Raw genomic sequence first — 19185 nt, 5'->3', positions numbered from 1 at the left:
GGTGATTCGGGACTATAATGCGGACACTCGGGTGGCATGGCGGTATTCTACCCCAGTCACAGCCGGGTACTGTTGGAGTCCCTGACTCCTGCTGGGGAGCTAACAATTGTGGGGGAGGGGGGCCCGTGCTCTTTGTCCCGCCTTTGCCCCGCCTTTGCCCGCTCCTTACCGCCGTGTTCCCCGCCCTGGAGCCGGGTCGCAGGAGCAGTATTGTCCGAGTGCGAGGGGTGTGCTGCAGGCACCCTCCGTAGTGCAGAGCGCTCGTTGTCACAGCGCGGGACCTCCTCGTTTGCAGTTTAGCAGCCCTCTCCACCACTGGATCCGTCCGGGCTTTCCTTCCCCCACTCGCTCGCACAGAGGGCTGATCAGCGGGTAAAGTCCATTTCCCCTCTGCCCCAATGCGATCAGTCTGCCCGCCGCGTTCCAAGCCTGCACCAGGCTCGCTTATTCTGTGCTTCTCCGCGGGCAGGGTCGCTTTGCCCGCTTCAGTCGGCAGGGCCTACACACACGGCAGGAGAGCGGACGGAGCTCGTCCACGGGTGTCGCGTAGCCTCTCCGCAGGAGTCAGTACTTTGAAAGTGAAACCACCACCTCGCCACAGCTCGCGGCCACTGCGCCTAACTTCTGGCTTCACTTCAGGGGCTCGATCTCTCTCGGCGCGGACTTCAACTATCATGCACTCATGGCGGCCATCTTGGCAGCGACGTCCGATTCGGGTCCCGTGTCCTTCAACCGCCTGGGACTCCGATACACTCTCCGATTCAGCACGGCATCAAAGCGTTTCGATAGAGCAGGATTTCACGGGTCGGTGAGATGTTTTACAGACTCGCAGGGACGCTTTTAAAGCAGGATCTTGACAGGGTAAGGCCGGTGGCACGGGAGCAGCAAAACTCACGTCCTCATCATTCGGATCATTCGGCTGCTGGCCACGCCGCCCCGCAAAAGTACATTTAAACATGTGATGACAGCTGGCATTTTCCTTTCAAATTCGGTTTTTCTCTTCCATCTGAATCCCCACATTGTTCTGTAGCCATAGTTAATTTCTTGTATGCAGCATTTTGTTTGAAACACAGATGCACTGAAATTGACATAAGCCCAGGAAGCTGGGGTTTCTTTGAAGCATTGCTCTTTTTGACATTTTGTGACTCAAATGTCAAGCGTTTTCTGCGGCTGAAAATTAAGTTTCTTTTGATTTTTCTTTTTTTTTCTCCAGATTTGGCTGGCACAGCCTGTCATTTAGGGATCATGCTTTCTTCTGCTGAAGCACAATGTGGATATGGATGAGCATGGCAGGATTTTTTGATAAAAACAATGTGATGTGAAATAGGTGAAAATAGCGTCAGGGCAGCATCCTTTTCAGTGTAAAAAATTCCCTTTTCAATGGGAACTTTTTTCAAGCAGCAGAGCAGCGCTGCTTTGATTCACTTCTTTTGGGTGCACTCAAGAAAACACTGGAACCTTTCTCGGTGTGCCCCATGTTCCAACTCACCCAATAGGGGTCTGGCAAGATGGTGCAGGCATCCTTTTGTCGCTGCAAAATGCAGTTTTGATGCAATGGTGCTCCAAGGAGCCAGCGCTGCCATTTTGCTGTTGACTGCAAAATCGCAGCTTGGTTATGAATGAGAATTCTGCTGAGTGGGTCAATGTAGCCCACAGGGGCAAATTCTTGGCAACCTAGGGAGGACAGACCCAAAAACATGTGCTTAAGTAGGATAACGGCACTTGTGAGGGACTCGTGGGATGCTCTGGTTAAGCAGGTGGCACTGACTTCTCTCCCCTCTACGCTGACGTCTTTGTTTAGAAACCCTCAATTCACGCCGGGGCATGAAAAAGGAGAGTTTACTAAGTGGGAAGAGGCAGGTTGCCACAAGCTGAGAGATGTTTGGGGGTAGCAAGATTAAGCCATTTGAACAATGAAAGCAGGACTTTCGGCTAGGGGGAGGGCGAGAGATACCATTATGCACAACTGAGACATTGGCTCACGAGCACCTCAATCAGAACCACGACCACTAGGTATCTCGCACCCCTCAAAGTATGTTACTACAGATACAGGCAACAAACATCTGGTGGGTACGTTGTACAGAATTGCGACTATGGGAACAGAGACTCCTTGCATGACCCAGTGGGAAACCGCAGTGTGCCACCCGTGGGAGGAGGGTCATTGGGCTCAGCTGTGGGCAGATGTTCCCAAACTCACAAAGGCCATAAAGCTGCAACAGATGTGGGTTAAAGTGATGATTTGGTGGCACCTCACTCCTGAGAAACTGCTGAGGTTCCACTGTGGGGCGGTGGGTACATGGGAACATATCTGGTTGGAATGCCCATCAGTACAGCCCTTTTGGGGAGGGGCGTTGCTAGCCAGTGGATGATAAGCACGTAGTCCTAGGGGCTCCCGTACCACCGGCCCTATCCACCTGAAATCCTGCGAGACATCCTCGATGCAATAACCCTGAACTGAAGGTGGTTGAGGCAGAAAGTGAGGCACTTCAAACTGTGCCCCTGCAGGATTGATATGAGCAGTGGAAGGTCCCGAAACTTGGGCTGCAAACGAGAGCAGAGGCATTACCAAGATGGCCGCCATACTGCGGTGAAGACCGCAGGGAACCCACGGGCACTTAGCCATAGTAAGATGAGTCCCGGCTCACAGGCATCGGGAGGGAGCTGTGAATGTCACGACCTGGTTTGAGGAAAGGCACAGAGGGCTTACACATCAGCGGGACCCCTCCATAAACGAGGTAGCTCCGGTCCGACGTGGGAAGCAGGGACCTGACATGGCACCCAGCTGGAGAACCCCGAGGCTGGAGGGCAGAGGAACAGTGAGAGCGCCTGAACGAGGTGCGGAGGAGCAGGGGTGCTACACGGCCATAAGGCGACCCATACAGCCCTGTACACCAGCACCCCTGGGACGGAGGGTATCGAGGAGGACCCAAGAGCCGGTCCACAATGTGGTGTCCGGATGGGAATGAAGAAGCGGAATAAGTGAAAGATGAGCGGGAGATATCAAAACCCTGGGATCCCCCCCGCAGTGACAGAGATCTAGCTGCCCAGAGAGACGGGACCCAGGGACAGGCTACGGCAGGTTCACTGAGAAGAGCCTGCCAACACTCAGTGGGTTCCCTGCCTTGTTGACTTTGAAGTCTGGTGCTCTGCAACGCCACAATAACAGGATCCACCAGGGATATCACACAGCGCCCTAGATCACGGTGCCGGTGTGGGAAGAGACTCCATAACGTGATTGAGAACGTGGTAGGGATGGAAGTGGAACCCTGAACCCAGACCTCGGAGCTAAAACACTATGCTCCAACGCAGCAACCAACGCCTGGCTGTCGGATCACGGTTTAGCACCACTCCCATCTGTAAACACCCGGCACACGAAGGGTGTGCAGGAAACCTGGGTGGAGAAGCGCCTCCAGAAGGAGGTATCGGAGGGCAGCGCTCAGCGGCAGAAACCTCCTGACACATCCAAGTACACATGCAATAAACCATACAGCCCTAAAAGGGACCCCACGCTGTTGGACATCCCAATCAGATAACAGTGGGAGATTTAAATTGAGGAAACCAACCTTACTGCCACAGGAGGTGGCTGGCAAGAAACACATTGTAGGGCGCGTGTGGGACTATGTACTGGAACTGTAGCTATGAAGGGTAAACCTCTGTCTCCAACATGGTCAAGGGACAGCAACGGATGGAAAAATACACAGATTAAATATAAAGCGCAAAAACAGGAGGTGGTGGGCAGGATTATGGAGGAAGGAGCATCGGGAGGAGGGGGCAACAGAGTGACCCTAGACTCGCTAATGGAGGCAATCCAGACCAACAGATCCACCCTGCAGGAGAGCATCAAGGAAGTGGGAGTGGATATCTCCCTGGTGAGAGCCAACCTACTTAAAATGGGTGAGAGCGTAACGTAAGTGGAGCAAAGGGTTAGCACAGTGGAAGATGATATCGAACTGCTCAAAAACCAAATCACAGGCCTGGTGGGCCCGACCAGAACCCTGGAAGTAAGAGCGGAAGACTCGGAAGGCCGCTCCAGGTGCTGCAACATCCGCCCGATCGGAGTGCTGGAGAGAGAAGAGGGCCCCAGTGCTTAGCTCTTAGTGGAGAACTTGATCCTGAAAGTATTGGGTATGAAAGGACTGTGCACGTTTTTCACTGTGGAAAGGGTGCACAGAGTGCCGGGCAGACCCCCACCGCCAGGGGCCCTGCCGAGGGTGATTCTGGCTAAAATAATGAACTTCCGGGACGTCATTCTACAAGAAGCACGTAGAGCGGGCTTCTATGAAATCGGAAACGCGAAACTGCGCATCTTCCCAGACTTCACGCTGGAAGTACAGCGCCAGAGGAGGACATATGATGCAGTAAGACGCCGCCTCCGGGAACTCAATTTGAAATGTATGATGTTCTTCCCGGCTAAGCTGAAGGTTATATCAGGAGGCAAGGCATGGTACTGCACATCCCCGAAAGAAGTCTGCGACTGGCTGGATACTCTGCAGCAGAATGGAGAGCCCCAAAAAGTAGGGGGCAAGACGATGACGCAGTCAGGCACAGGTGGCGGACGTTGGCGATGGGGGGCACGAGGAATATAAGACAGGCCCATACAAACCCGCCACAGAGGAACGGAGGAAGGATACTTAGGAGGGGGACGTTGCATCAGAGGAGGAGTAACAGGGTTACAGCGGAATTCGCCCCCCCCCTATAGTTATACAACGCCATTGACTGCCTCCCACAGGTTGCGGGGGAAAGGTGGGAGGAGCAGGTCAAGGTGTCCACGGATTGGGAGACGTGGGGTGGAACCCAGAGGTATAGTGGGCTTATGGGAAGGCTGTGCAAAATGCCTGGTTAATTCATATGCGCCGAACACCGACGACGGGGAGTATTTCCCGTCGGTCCTATGTATGATGGGACCATATAGGGGTGAGATGATTGTGTGGGGAGGGGACTTTAACTGTCACTTGGATGAGTGCCTGGATGGAACCAGGGGAAGGGGACCCTCTAAAAAGCACATGACAAGGTCACTCCAAGGGGTAATGAAGGAACTTGATTTGGCGGAGGTATGGAGAGAGGCATGGGGAGGAAACGGGGTTCTCCTATTACTCGAGCATGCACAGCACATTTTCACGCCTGGACTACCTCCTAACAGGGAGGGAATACTGTCAACACTTTGAGAGGCCGGAGTACCTGGAGCACACCCTATCCGATCACTCCCCCTTAGTGTTTGAACTATTCGGGGCTACAGAGAGGGCCCTCTGACGGTTGTGGCAACTACAGAAAGAGGCCTTAGAGGATGGGGCGTTTGTTAGCGAAATACATACAGGGATTTGGGGAAAACATCTGCAGATGGTTGGGCCTCTTATAGCAAACTGATGGCAATGGTGCGGGCCAATAATTGGGTATCTGGCTCATGGGAACTGGGTAGGGTGACACAGCAGGGATGTGCGGCTTCCCTAAATTATTTGCCTTTGCTCTGGAGCCACTGGCGGCATTTCTGCTGCAGGAAATGATGGAGGCGGGGATTGAAGTTGGGGGGCCTGAGGCATGTAGTCTCACTATATGTGGATGGCTTGTTACTATATGTAACAAACCCAAAGGGGTTATAGGTCAAAGGTTTGAATCAAAAGTTTTGAATTACAATAGGTTCGAATCAAAAGGTCCGAAAACAAAAGGTTCGAAAAAACCTTTTTGGGGGGGGAGGTCCGCCCTCCAACCCACATTTTTGTGGTAAAAAACACTTTTTTTATCTACACGGAAACCCAAAACCACTTTTTTTACCTACACGGAAACCCCGAAAAAATATATAATAAAAAAAATTAAAACCTTTGGTTTTCCATCCTATTGACTCTCACCTTTTTGCATTCGAACCTTTTGTAATCGATCCTTTAACTGGACACCACCCAAAGGTATACCTTGTGGAGCTGCTTGAGATACTGAGGAATTTCCGGTTTATGTCCGGGTTTCGTATTAATGTAGAAAAATCAGTATTATTTCCATTGGGAGAGTTACGGGAAAGTCAATTGGAGGACCTACCAAAGCTGGGGATAAATTGGGAGAGGCATGGGCATACGGATATTCCATGACATCGACGAGATGTTTGTACATAACACGGGGAGTGCTCTGTCAAAAGTAGGGCACTTGGTCCAATTCTGGAAGAGCCTGCCTCTCTCCCTGATGGGGCGAGTGGCATAATGCAAAATGGTGATTCTGCTGCGACTTCTCCACTTTTTCTCCAATACTCCATATGTGGCGAAAAAGGTTGTCTTCAAAATGCTGGATGGCAAGGTCCGGGAGTTATTGTGGAATACGGGGAGAAGAAGGCTATCCTTAGCAGTATTACAGAGAGCTAGGGAGGGGGATTGGGACTGCCAGACTATTGGAACTATTTTGTGGCAGCACAACTACAGCCGGTGCTGCTATGGGATCAGCCCAGGGGGAGGGGGGGGAAGCTCTGAAAGGCCTGATGGGTGACTTGCTGCCGAATCGCAGAGGTGTGGAGCTCCAGTGTGTTAGGGAGAATTCTTTGTAAAGGCTAATTTCCCAAACCTAGTGAGTCCCCCAGCAGCTTTGCTGGATGCTTTGGGGTTTGGTTTTTTTTCTCTTCTGCTAAGAGTGAGACTCTTTTACTCACACTCTTAGACATGATTTGAGATGTTCCTTTGACTTTGAATGTGTTTTATGGGGTCTTTTACTCCATAGGGCTTCATGTGTTTTTGGTATGTGTGTTACACAGCACCCTCCATGCAGTAACACAGGGGTGTCATAATGACCCCCCAGTATAGACTCCATACCCTGGGACTGACTACTGTCTCCCAGGGCTTGTAAAGTCACCATTGGCTTTTCTAGTCCTAAATTGTGAACAGAACCAGTACAAACCATCATATTGTGGACGTACTGGTAGGGGCAATTCGATTGCCCCTGGGTCTGTTGTTCGAGGGGGCACTGTCCAGTCCCCCATGATCGAGTTTTGGCTGGTGGCAGTGGATACTACTTCTGCATAAAAGCAGGGCTTTGGAGACTGGAACTTGAGAAGTCGCCACAGGACCAAAGAAGCTGAAGAGGGAGAAGCTGAGCTGACCTGCAACAACGACACTACCGGTGGAGCCCTGCTGAACCACCTCACCACTTCCCGACGACAGAGATCCCAGGGAGTCTTCTTCCTTTTAACTGGTGGGGATAACCAGTTCGCCCTCTTTTTTGCCTTCTTGGATCGTCTCGTGGTCGAATCGCCCGTGCCAAGCACCCCGGCGGCCGGATAGCCACGCTTCACCACTACCGCGAATAAAAGGGTAGTACCTTTTTAACCGGGAAACTCTGCGGCTGGTTTCTTCCCTGGCAGTGCAACGACTTCCACCTTTCCTCCACGTCGAGATCCTCTTCCCCTGGACAAAGCACCGACTTGCACCCGCTGCCAGGAACAACTGCCCCCGCTGGAGCTTTCTCACCATTTCAGGTACTGTGTTCCGCCTGGTCTCCCTTGCAACAGACTGTTCAAGGTGTCCCGTAAATCCTTGACTCTCTATCCTGGGGTTACCTGGGACCTGTTAACTAACTTTTTCTGAACTGATCCAACTCCTTTTTGAACTATCTGCAAAGACTCCTGAAAGTATAATTCAACTGTGTGATCTTGGACACATTCCGCCTTGCTCTCTCCAAGAGTGGGCCTGGCCTATGAACTTTCTTGCTCTACAGTAGACTCTGCCTTCCTTGCCTTGCTGTGGTTCTTTGAAAAGTGTTGGTATTGTGTGCTTTCCTAATTCTGCCTTTTCCCTCCCTTTTTAACTAACTTATTGGAGTGCCATCTTAGGTTAAGCGCTCACCTCTGTCTGCAAATAAGTGGTGTTTTAACTAAGACTTGTTCAATAAGTAATCAGGGATGTATATATATTGAAAGTGACTGTGTTTTGAACTTGCTTGCCATATTCGTGTTAGTGTATTTTTACAAGTGTTTTTAAATAAATAATTATATAATTTTATACCAAAGCTCTGGTCAGTGTTTGCTTGTGCTACTGTATTTTGGTACCTAATGTTTATACTCTATATACTGCCTAACTCTTCTTGAGAGAAGTCTGACTGCTCAGCCACAGCTACCAGGTAAATCTGGGTGGTGCAGACTGCTACCAATTGGGTTTACTGCCAACACCTGTAGTCTTAAGCCATTTGCAGTGGTCCCTAAGGGAACTGCACAGGTTTCTGCCTAACACTGTGGCATCCATTAGGCAATAAGGGGAGGTCCATCGTGTTTGAGGCAGTAAGAGGGACGTGGAAGAAGTATGCTAGCACAGGAAGAACCTGGGGGCTTTACGATGGGAAACTTCCATGGGACATAGATCAGAGACTCCGCCAAGCGATCGGAAGGGCAGGGATACGGAGGCTTCGAGAAAGGGGGTGTGAGAGGATGGGGGATTTATTTTAGGGAGGGAAGCTGTTGGGAAAGATTTCATATTGTAGGTAATTTTCCTTCCATGTGGCAACCCCCAAACATTTTGCTGTTGTTTTACACCCTGATCTAGACTTTGCCAGAGAAGCGCAGCCTTCCGCCGCACTCCTCTGGGCTTTCGCTCCATTCTTACGGGGAAACTGACATGCCCTTAGACAGTCAGTACCGGGAAACGTTGTTTTCCGTAGTTCTTTTCTCATGTTGCAGCTTTCGCGCAACATGACACAAGAGTGCACCGTAACTTACATTACCGCGCTCTTGGGTCTCTAGTCATTCTACAGGCCCTAGAAACTCTTGATGGATTTATAACGAACTGCACAAGTATGTCACAGAGGGGACTGGTGGCAGCGATCGTTTCTTTGTGTTTTGAACTCCCTTTTGCCCTGTTAACCGCGCTTCCCGCGTTTGGCCAAAATGGGTGGCCTGGCTTCCAAAATGGCCATGTCACGAGGTTCTTTGTCCTTTGTCCGCTGACCGTCTTGCCCCTTCACATTACCCAGGTCGAGCCGACCCGGGGCCATCCTTATTTGGGCATGTTCTTTCCCGTGAAACACAGATGCTTTCGCGGGCTTCTGCATGCCTTGTGTGTGCCTCCAGGATGTGGGCTGGGATGTTTGGTCCCAATACACATCCTGGGTGCCAGAGTCTAGTGTGTCTTGAATGCCTGGGACCACCGTGGTCCGTGATAGGTCCACGTATGGTGTGAGTGTTATGTGAGCTGATCTCCCATTGGGTCATCTCAGTTTTGGCATGAAGAGAACCCTGGATAAGAGGAGGCTGGAAACACCACTACCATGTCGATCTCCTGAGTTCTCACGAAAAACGAATACAGGAGCCAAGTATCCTGCAACTAAGAGTCTGAACCGAGGAATCGCTGGTGACCCGCTGAAGGACTGCTCCTCTGCACTGCTGTCACCCTGTGAGACCATTCTGCCTCTGATCGAATGGGAAGGCCTGTACTGGTACTTCGACCCTTTGGAATAGTGGGAACAACTATTCTCGGCATCTTCATCATCTCCTGCACGTAAGCCTTCGGAAGCGTCCCTGGGCCATCCAGTGGACTGACCAGCCTACCCAGGAGCTTTGCTCTGTCACCGCCGTCCGGTTGCTGTTGTATTCCGAGTCCTTGGCACTCTCACACGATTCGTACACTTGGCATTCCCAGGTCGGAAGTGAGAAGTGTGCATTAGGCTGAAATACACACGGCCACTGCGTTGCCCTGCTGTGGTAACAATCTGTGCGGGTTCACTGCGTTTGGGACATCCTCAACTCTAACTTCTGCTGCCGCGGAATCTACACGACGCTGAGACGTCCCCTGCTCGTATCTGGACCAGCCAGCACTGAAACCGACGCGGAGAAGCCTGGGTCTGCCTGCATCGGGGACCGGTGAGTAGCAAAGCTAGGAACCGGTCGCCCTCCTGCAGTATCCTGTAGCTTTTCCTCGCTGTGTTAAACAGCATGCCTTTTTCGCACACGCGCTCTGCTTCGGCCCGCAAGTGGAGGCCGCGCTTGAGTAGCGGAGATCTGTTCGTCCTCCTTTGTTCACCGCTCTGAACTGCCTGATTTCCTTGAAGAGACTCCCCTTGGCACCAGCGTGTGCAGGTACTTTTGAGCACAATGCTCCACTCTTCATAGGGCTCGGACTTCCTTCTAGTTAGGTGGCCTCTGAAGGCGAACTGGGTCTAACGATTACTTGCACTGCCTGTTTTCCTCCCCATCTAGGTGGTCTGCATATTTCGTGCTTCGAACTTTTTAGACCCTTCGGTAATTGTATATATATTGTATTTGATTGTGATGTGTTGGTTTACTTGAGTTTTACCGTGATTTACTATGGTCAATGTTACAAAGGCCTTGTAATAAATGTGTCTATATTTTTAATATAACACCTGCTTGTAGTAATTTGTAAGTGTCCTTGCTTTGTGTGTTCATTGCAGGCTTTCAGTCACCCTCACCCCTCTTGAGAACTAGTCTTGACCGCCGCCATCGCTACCCTGATTGGTTTTGCATGTCCAGAGTTTACCCTGTTCCAAGAAACTAGGCTGGCCTTCTGAACCTCTGCCCCTCCAGGACAGAGTTCAGAAATCCATCTTAACAGAAGCTACTTACTTGTGAGGAATGGTGCCTGAAGTTCGGACTTCTGCGGGACCTGTTTCTGGCATACAGTGCAGTGCTCCGAAGGATGGCGGAAATCCCGGAGGAACCGGAGTCTAGTCCATTGCTGCGAACACTGTTAGACCAGACGGGGGGCATGGCATGGATTTCACGGATCTACAAAGCCCTACGGGAAGGGGAACCTGAGAGGGATCTGAAGGTGAAGGAAATATGGGAGGTGGATATGGGGAACCAGATATTGGAAAAGGAGTGGGCACAGATATGGGAACAGGTTCAGAAGGTATCATGCAATGCCCGCTTTAAACTGGTCCAATTCAACATCCTACACAGGACATATGTAACCCCAGTTAGGTTGGACACAATGAATAAGGACCTATTGGATGAATGCCCCGGGTGCCGTAGAGGCCCGGCAGGATTCTGGCACATGATGTGGGAGTGCGGAGTAATAATAGAAACTTGGGATAAGGTGGTTAAAGGGGTGAATGATCTGTTGGGGACCAAGCTGCATCGGAACCCGGCAATATGTATTTGGGGAATTCTCCCAGGGGGGAAAAACATAAAGTACGGAATAGGATGGTCCGATTTCTGCTGGTACTTTCCAAACGCCGGGTGGCCATAGCATGGAAGCGCCCACAGGGTCCGGCAATTGCTATGTGGAGGGCGGATGTCCGTAGGTGGGGGATGGCGGAATTGGCAATACTGCAGGGTGCAGATACTGAGACGCAAGGGGAAAGAGAGACGATACACTGGACCCAACTGCTGAATGACCTGTCGAAAGCCAACGATCTAAAACCGCCATGAGGGAGTATCCGCCAGACTAGGGAGATGGGAATGCAGGGGGGTGACAGGGGTGCTATGGAGCAGGGGTGTTGCCGGGGGTTCGTACTATTCTCAGTGGAACTACAGAACATAAATGACTGCCAGCTGGCAACCGTGGCGCAGAAGAGGCCCTTAAAGGAATAACTAGTAGACGCATATTTGAGAGGGAGGGGGGAGGGTGTTGTGGGAAATCATGGTGTGGTTACTGTTTTGGTAAAATGCTAATAAAAATTGTTTAAAAAAAATACAGCCCTTTTGGGGAATGGTGGGTGCAGCTATGGACGAGATTTTTGGGTTCAAGAACTCAAAAAATATGGGGGAGGCCATGCTGGGATGGGAGAGGGGCGGGGGAACCTACCCTCAAGGGTGCTAAAAAAAAGGCATATGTTATTTTAATGGTGGCCGGGATGTTGCTGGTAGCTCAAAAATGGAAGCAGAAATCTGTCCCCTCGGAACCCGATTGGGTGGGAAAGGTATGGAATTTCGTTGCTCTTAAATGGGTGACGTACTCGATACAGGGGGACCACCAACAGGTCTTGTTGGAATGGGATGTAATCTTGAAGTTCCTCCAGAGGGACTCGCGAGTTGCCTGGTGCCCCCGGAGACTACAGCTGCTGGGCCTGGTTTGATGGAGCGAGGTGGACAAGGGGGTGCCATTGATAATCGTATACAAAAGCCAAAATGGGTAGGGATCGGGGAAGACCAGGAAAGAGCGGGGAAGAGTGGAAAACAGGAGCGGACGGAGGGGGATGATTGGGGGGAGGGGGGGGAGTGTTATTGCCAGAGTGTATGGCTATTTGGCCAGGGTGCGGACACTCAAAGGACAGTGGGGCACAGTTCTGTTGAAATACCTCTGTTGGGTGATGTTAGAGGGAAGGAGGGACAACAGGGGGGAAGCAGGTGGGGTTGCGAGCGGGAGAGGGGAATGAAGGGAAGTTGAATTGTATTTTGACAAAATGGCAATAAAAATAAAAGTAAAAAAAATATATATTAATTGTGCATTACATATTAACTGTGCCTTGCAAGAATGTTAGAAATTGTGGCAAATGCACATATCCTGAGGGTGTGCATGCTCATCTGGTTAGAGCTAAACTAGCTTAGGTGACCTTCCAGATTCAGGTTCCTCTGAAAGGAATTTGAAAAGTGGAAACCAGTGGGGCAATCTGCAAACCTTCTTCAAGCACTATTCTTTGGATTCCACTTCAGAGCAGACGCTCAGTTTGGCTAGGTTGTCCGCTGTGAATTTTGTTGTTGGCTTCCTCAAATGATGTCCGATTTAATTCCATTAATTCTGTGTGTTTTAGAGTGCATTTTAGCTGCCTTTAAGTATGGGGCAAAGGGGACAGGATGCAGGAATAAGCTAGTTATTCAATGTAGTGAATGTTCTCGTAGTTCCCTTTCCTCCTCTATCTGCTTCAATAGGAGTCCAATGTTTTGCACGTGTGCTCCTGTGCTTTTTTATTTTTTGTTTTTTTACAAATAACATAATTTAACTGTGCATCAGGATCTGGTTTTATCTCATTACTGGAGACGATATTCCAAGTATGGAGGAAAGGGGACTCGAGACTAGGAATATAGCAGTAATAAAAGCTATTTACCTTGTTAGATTAAAGCAGAAAGTATATCAAAACCTTTATTTTTTATTCATCCACTTTTGCCAAAGCTTAAAAATGTGTTTTGTAGCAGTTACAGGCAGTATGTTTGACATTCTATTTTTTTGTTTCTTTTTTTTTTTTTTTTTTTTACACAGTTGATGTTGCAATGGACTACTTATTGGAACTTTCAACTGCAGCCAAGGAAACGCCAGCAGACTACTCCAGAAAAGACAGCGGATTTGATTCAATTGCCACATCTCTAGAAGGTGCTATGCAATTTGTTGAAGTGGATGATGCTTTGGGGAATGAGTTTGCACAATTTGGAAGTTCCTTAGGAAGAGATCTACCCGACAATACTTTGTTGACCGAGGATTTTGATTCATTAATACAGAATGAATTTGAGAAATGTAGCTTGGATTATTATGTTACACCAAATGACTCAGGCACAGGGTGCCCTCCTGAAACATTGGACTCCATAGCTCAAACCAATGAACCTCCAAGTTTGGTGAGCTCCAGTGTAACTTTTAATGCCATACCGGAGGGTGTAGATGGCTATGATTGCTTCTTCAGTTCAGCCCAAGATGACTGTCCTTCCTCTCAGCCTGAGTTGATCAAATGGAGCGTGCAGGCTGATGACGGTACATCAGTGGACACAAATATCTTTTCAGGTGAACTTGAAATAAACCATCAGGACCGGACATTTTCTGTTGATGGAGATGTGCGTTTAGATCTGCAAATGAACATGGATTCTGAGCATAGTTGTGAAGAATCCCTCCAACCAGTAGAAAATGTTTCTGTGGCAGTTGAACAGTGTGGTTTTCAAGGATCAAGTCAACAAGTTGACTCAATGGTTGCAAGCCTTCTTCAGAATAGAGATGGCATGGTGCCCGAAACGTCCTCTTGCATAACAAGACCTGCCGAGGCACCCCAAATCCAGATGGAAACCAAAGTCCACATGCCTGAATGTCCTCAGATTATCTGGAATCCGCTGGCATCTGAATTTTACCCACCAAGCTATTATACCTTTATTACTCCTGTTGCATGCAGTCCTGGGCAGTGGATGCCTTCATTGGATCCGAGTGGGCTTTGCCCTCAAAAGTCCTCAAATGTCTTGATAAGCGACCACTTCTCATCGAAAGTGGAAGGAGAACAACGTGGAAGAGATGTAATGACTCCAGTGAAACAAACCCCTCTTCTTCCCAGCGTGAAAAAAAAGAAACCTCTTCGTCCTGTAGGGAAAGTTCTTCTTTTGCTCAGGGGTGCCCCAGGCTCTGGGAAATCGACTCTAGCAAGGTAGGCCATTGTCATAAAATAATGGGACACTTGATATTTGTTACCATGATCCCCTATCAGTAAACATTTGCCTTATACTCAACTCCTCTTTTTATAGCTAAGGTTAAGTGGAAAATTGATGTTTGAGCATGTTGGATAATGTTAGTGTTTCTTAGACTTTTTCCTTTTTAATTTGTTCAGTCATTACTCAGTGAAAATGTATTTTCAGACTCCAATTGTTTTAATTTTTTCTTTTTTACAAGGCTGCTTTTCTTTCCCAGTCCAATTTTACAGCGTGTTGATTCTTCTATAGTCACCTTTCTGTGATAATTTGAAGTATTTGGGGGAGTAGTAGTTGTACAAATACTTGTGTAGACTTCCTTGCCATTTCTCCAAATGCATCGCCCCGCTCTTCCAGTATACTACACATTTAGTTAAGCCCTGCTCTGGTAAAAGGGCCATTTAGATGTTCTTTTCTTACTACAGAATCACCCATGGAGCAGGACACTGCCATTGTGTGCCTTCAACCTAAACTCATCCTGTGTATTGTAGAAATGGCTTGCCAGGAAACATCTATCCTTTCTCATCCTTTGGTCGTTAGAAGCAATTGAGTTTGAATTGGGTTTTCTATAGGTATACACACTAATTTCTCTACTACTGAGTAGAGGCTTCTGCAATGTCAAAATAATTGTAATTGAAAGAAACCTCTTTCTTCGGCCGCAGAGAAGCGCCACAGGGACGCGAAGGAGCCCTCAGGGCGGGGGCGGCCGTGGCCTGAAGGGGTGAGCGGGCGAGGAAAGAGCTGCGGAGACAAGCCCGCTCCCCGGCCTGGCGGCTCTCCTTGCTGGGGAACCGGACGTGTTTGGCCCCCCAGCTGTATCGGGATAAGGGAGTGGAGACGGAACAGAAGGTAGCTGAAGAGGTGAGAGAGCCTGCCTGAGACAGTGCGAAAGCCCGTGGGTGGAGGGCGAAACCGGAACGGTGCCGATGCTGCGGGCTAGATTCGCCCCTTTTCTGTCACCTCCGAGGAGTCCGGAACACTAAGGAGATTTGCGGCGGTTGAGGGGGGTTCGGGGGCCGCTCGGGGGGACTGATTGGCACTACGATTTCTCAGGGTTCCTGAGTATAGGGCCCCCCGGCTCCTCTTTGAAGTTGAGAGGATCCCGGCGGAGGGGAGGCGGGGACGGGAGAAATCCCCTACGAGTATGAAGGAGATGACACGGCACAGTGAGTGGAAGGGTCTGGTGTTTTCCTAAAGGCCAGTTGAGGAGGACAAGAGGAGCAGCATTCCGTGGTTTTTTCTGCGGGAGAGGGCAGCAGTGACTCTTGGCATATTCTGTTGGTGGCGATTTTCTTCTGCCCTATCAGCGGGAGTGGGGAGGCAGTTGACTGGACCTTGTATTCTACCCCCCCTCTCAGGGCGGATACAAAGGAGTGGTCATTAGGGCACTAAGCAACATGTCCTCTAAATCCAAAGGCAAAGGGGTTAAGGGGTCTCAAGCTACCAGCGATGCGGTTGGCACATTGCCTGCAATTTGGCCAATATACACTTCAGGGGAAGACCCCGGGTCGGCTCGTGAGAACCCTGGGACGGACTCCGGTCAGAGAACCTCTTCAAAGCAGGCTGGGATGTCCAAACAGGAATTCAGGGGGGAGTTGCAGGCCCTCCATTTGACCCTGGCCAAGACCTTCCAGGACCAATTTCAACTCGTGAGAGCAGATTTGAATGAGGCCCTTGGGGAGATAAGGCAGGAAATGCGGCAATTGGGGGAGAGGACTGATACGATCGAAAAAGGTCTCCAAGAGGTTGAGGTTGAAACCACAGCCAATAGTGAGGCCACTGAGAGGCTGGATGTCGCTACAAGAAACCTTGAAGTCCAACTGGAAGATTTGGAAAACAGATCTAGAAGGATCAACATAAGAGTGAAACTGCTTCCGGAGTCTGTGGCCGATAGGGAATTGAAGGGGGTGCTTCAGAGCATTTTTGCCGACATCCTGGGTGAGGAGAATCCAGAGAAAATTTTACTGGACCGAGTGCACAGGGCTGGGCAGTTGCTCAATGGTAAGACGGTGAGGCCCAGGGATGTCCTTACGGCTTTTGCTAGATATGCTCAAAAGGAAGCAGTTCTCTGAGAAGGCCGGCAGCGGGAACCCATAATGTATAAGGGACAGCAGATTGCGTTGTTTCAGGACTTGGCAAGTAGCACCCTCACGAAGAGGAGACAGATGGGTCCACTGCTGAAAGTCTTGAATGAGAAGGACATACGCTATAGATGGACCTTCCCATTTGGCCTTCTCTTTGAATGGGAGGGAGTTCAGAAGCGGGTTACATCTTTGCAGGAAGGAGCCGATATTCTCGGCATTGAATGTGAGGAACCCCCCCCCCTTAGTTTCGGGGCGCGGGAGAGCGCACCAAGCCAAAACCGTGGAGTTGGACGACAGTGGGAGAGAAGAGGAAGAAAAGTGGCAAGGATATTAGGCAGCAACGAAAGGAGTCTACGGGTGAAGAGAGGAATGAGTTATCAGTTTGCTCTTGAATTCTACGGGTGATATAGGGGTGGTGGGCCTCTAAAAGGGGTACTTGAGCTTCGGGCCTCTGGAGGAGCAACCATCTTGGGTACGGAAAGGGCAGGAATGCCCGAGTTAGGAGTGGTGAGCAAGCGGGAAAGGGATGTCCTTCCAGGGAGGGAATGGGGGGGTGAGGGGGAACTGTGAGTCGGGGGGAGGGGGGTGACGAGTCATTCCAGGGGAGGAGGGAGGAGAGTGTGGTGGTCCATGGGTAGGCTCAAGTTCTAGTCTCTGTCTTCTTAAGTGCGTAACGCATAATGTGAGAGGGCTGAATTCCCCACTAAAGAGGAAAAAATTGGAGCATTTTGTGAGGAAGGAGAAACCCGATATTATGGGCCTCCAGGAAAACGCATATGTTATCCAGAGATCAGGGAAGGTTGCGGTTGAGGGGATTTGATCAGATTCTACATTCTTCGGGACCAAACAAAACGAAGAGGGTAGCGTTGGCTATTAGAAATACTGTTGACTTCAGAGTTGAAGCCGTAACGAGAGATAAGGAGTGGAGATAAATAGTGGCTAGAGGGAAACTTCAAGACGCCCGTTCACTTTTGCGGTGGTATATGGCCCTAACTCTGGTCAGGAACAGTTTTTGCTGCGTACGCTGACTATGTTAGAGGAGCAGTCCTGGGGGCAGATTGTTCTATTAGGAGACTTAAACATTGCGTGGGACAGGGAGAGGGACAGGAATGGCAAGAGGGTGAGGGGTGGCGGCGCGGTGATGTCGGTGGATTTGAAGGAAAAGATTGCCAGGCTGGGGTTGAGGGATGTATGGAGGGAGGTGAAGGGGGAGGAAGCGGGTTACCCATTCATATCGGGGGTTCATGGGTCAAAATCCAGGATAGACTACATATGGGTCTCGGGGTGGATTAGTGGGTGACATTCGGGAGGTGCGGGCGAGCCCGATTGGAATAGCGGACCACAAGGTAGTTTCGATGGAGATGGCCGTGGGTAAAAGGTTAAGGGGCGTATGGGGTTGGAAGTTTCCAGGGGCCATCGAAGAGAGACCCGGAAGTTCGGGCAAACATCGAAGAGAAGATCAAAGTCTTCTTTGACCTGAGCAAGAAAGAGGACACAGGGGAGGCTGTTCGGTGGGATGCTTTTAAGGCTACTATCAGGGGGGACCTCATAGCGGTGACCGCTTTTCGGTTGAAACAACTACAGGCTTTGGAGGTTCAACTAGAGGCTGAGATAGAAGCAGCTAGGCAGGCAGCTGGTGGGACCCCATCCCCGAGGGCTCTGCGGGAATACAGGAAGGCGTTGGGCCAATTAGAACTCTTAAGCACCAAGAAAGCAGAAGGGGCGCTTCTCGCAGTGAGACAGAAGTTTTACGCAAAGGCTAACAAAGCAGATACGCTACTGGCGCGACTGCTCAGAGGGAAGAGGGCGAAAAATGTCATCACAGCATTAAAGTTGGGCACAGGGGAAAGGATCACAAAACGGGAAGAACTGCAGGAGGCTATAGCGGGATTCTATGACTCCCTTTATTCATCCCAAAACCCCCTTAGCGAGGTACAGGACAAGTTCCTGCAGTCAGTGCAGCTACAGGAAATCGACAGGGAGACGAGGAACACCTTAAATCGGGAAATCACAGAAGAGGAGGTAAGAGGGGTGATAAGAGCCCTACCAGTGAACAAAGCCCAGGGTCCTGATGGGTACACTGCGGCCTTTTATAAATTGTTTATCACCCAGCTGGCCCCACACTTGACTTCCCTATTTAACACGTTTCGGCGGACAGTCAAAATTGCCCCGTCAATGGAGGAGGCTAAGGTGACTCTTGTCCTCAAACCTCACAAGGACCCAGAGGAGAGAGCGGCCTATCACCCCATTGCCCTGATTAATATCGATGCTAAGATATACACCAAGATCTTGGCGACTAGGTTAGATCCTATTCTCCCCCATTTAATACACCCCGACCAGGCGGGCTTTGTTAAAGGCCAGCAAACTGCTGATAATATTAAGCAGGTGGCCCATCTAGTTGAAAAGGTTCAGAGAACGTCCACTCCTGTGGTCTTGGTAGCTCTCGATGCGGAAAAAGCTTTTGACCGCGTGGAGTGGTCGTTCCTGTTTCGAGTGATGGAAAGGATGGGCATAAGAGGGGAATTTTTGACAATGGTCCGGGCCAATTACCAAGCCCCGTCAATTAGAATAATGGTCAATGGGAGGGCCACTAGGAGGATTGAATTACAGAGGGGAACCAAACAAGGCTGCCCATTGTATCCCATTCTTTACGCGATATATTTGGAACCGCTGCTGCAAGCGATTAGGGAGTTGCCGGACATTGGGGGCATTCAGTTTGGGGGGGGACAACAGAAGGTTGCAGCTTTTGCCGACGATATATTACTCATGCTATCGGCACCGAGAGAATCGATCCAGGCTAGTTTGTCCCTG

General features: G+C 50.1%; 1 protein-coding gene across 2 annotated transcripts in view; it reads left to right on the top strand.

Annotated features, from left to right (window-relative positions):
* The window catches only part of N4BP2 (NEDD4 binding protein 2), a 2396815-nt gene that overhangs the window by 347766 nt on the left and 2029864 nt on the right, over nucleotides 1-19185 (top strand). For both annotated transcript variants that reach the window (XM_069631771.1, XM_069631772.1), the window contains one exon: nucleotides 13113-14250. In XM_069631771.1, the coding sequence (XP_069487872.1) occupies nucleotides 13113-14250 (1138 nt within the window). The remainder of the gene's footprint in view (nucleotides 1-13112; nucleotides 14251-19185) is intronic.

The sequence above is a fragment of the Ambystoma mexicanum genome, chromosome 6q (assembly GCF_040938575.1).
Source record: "Ambystoma mexicanum isolate Mex_15411 chromosome 6q, UKY_AmexF1_1, whole genome shotgun sequence".
NCBI classification, from domain to species: domain Eukaryota; kingdom Metazoa; phylum Chordata; class Amphibia; order Caudata; family Ambystomatidae; genus Ambystoma; species Ambystoma mexicanum.
This window is presented reverse-complemented; position numbering and strand designations above follow the sequence as displayed.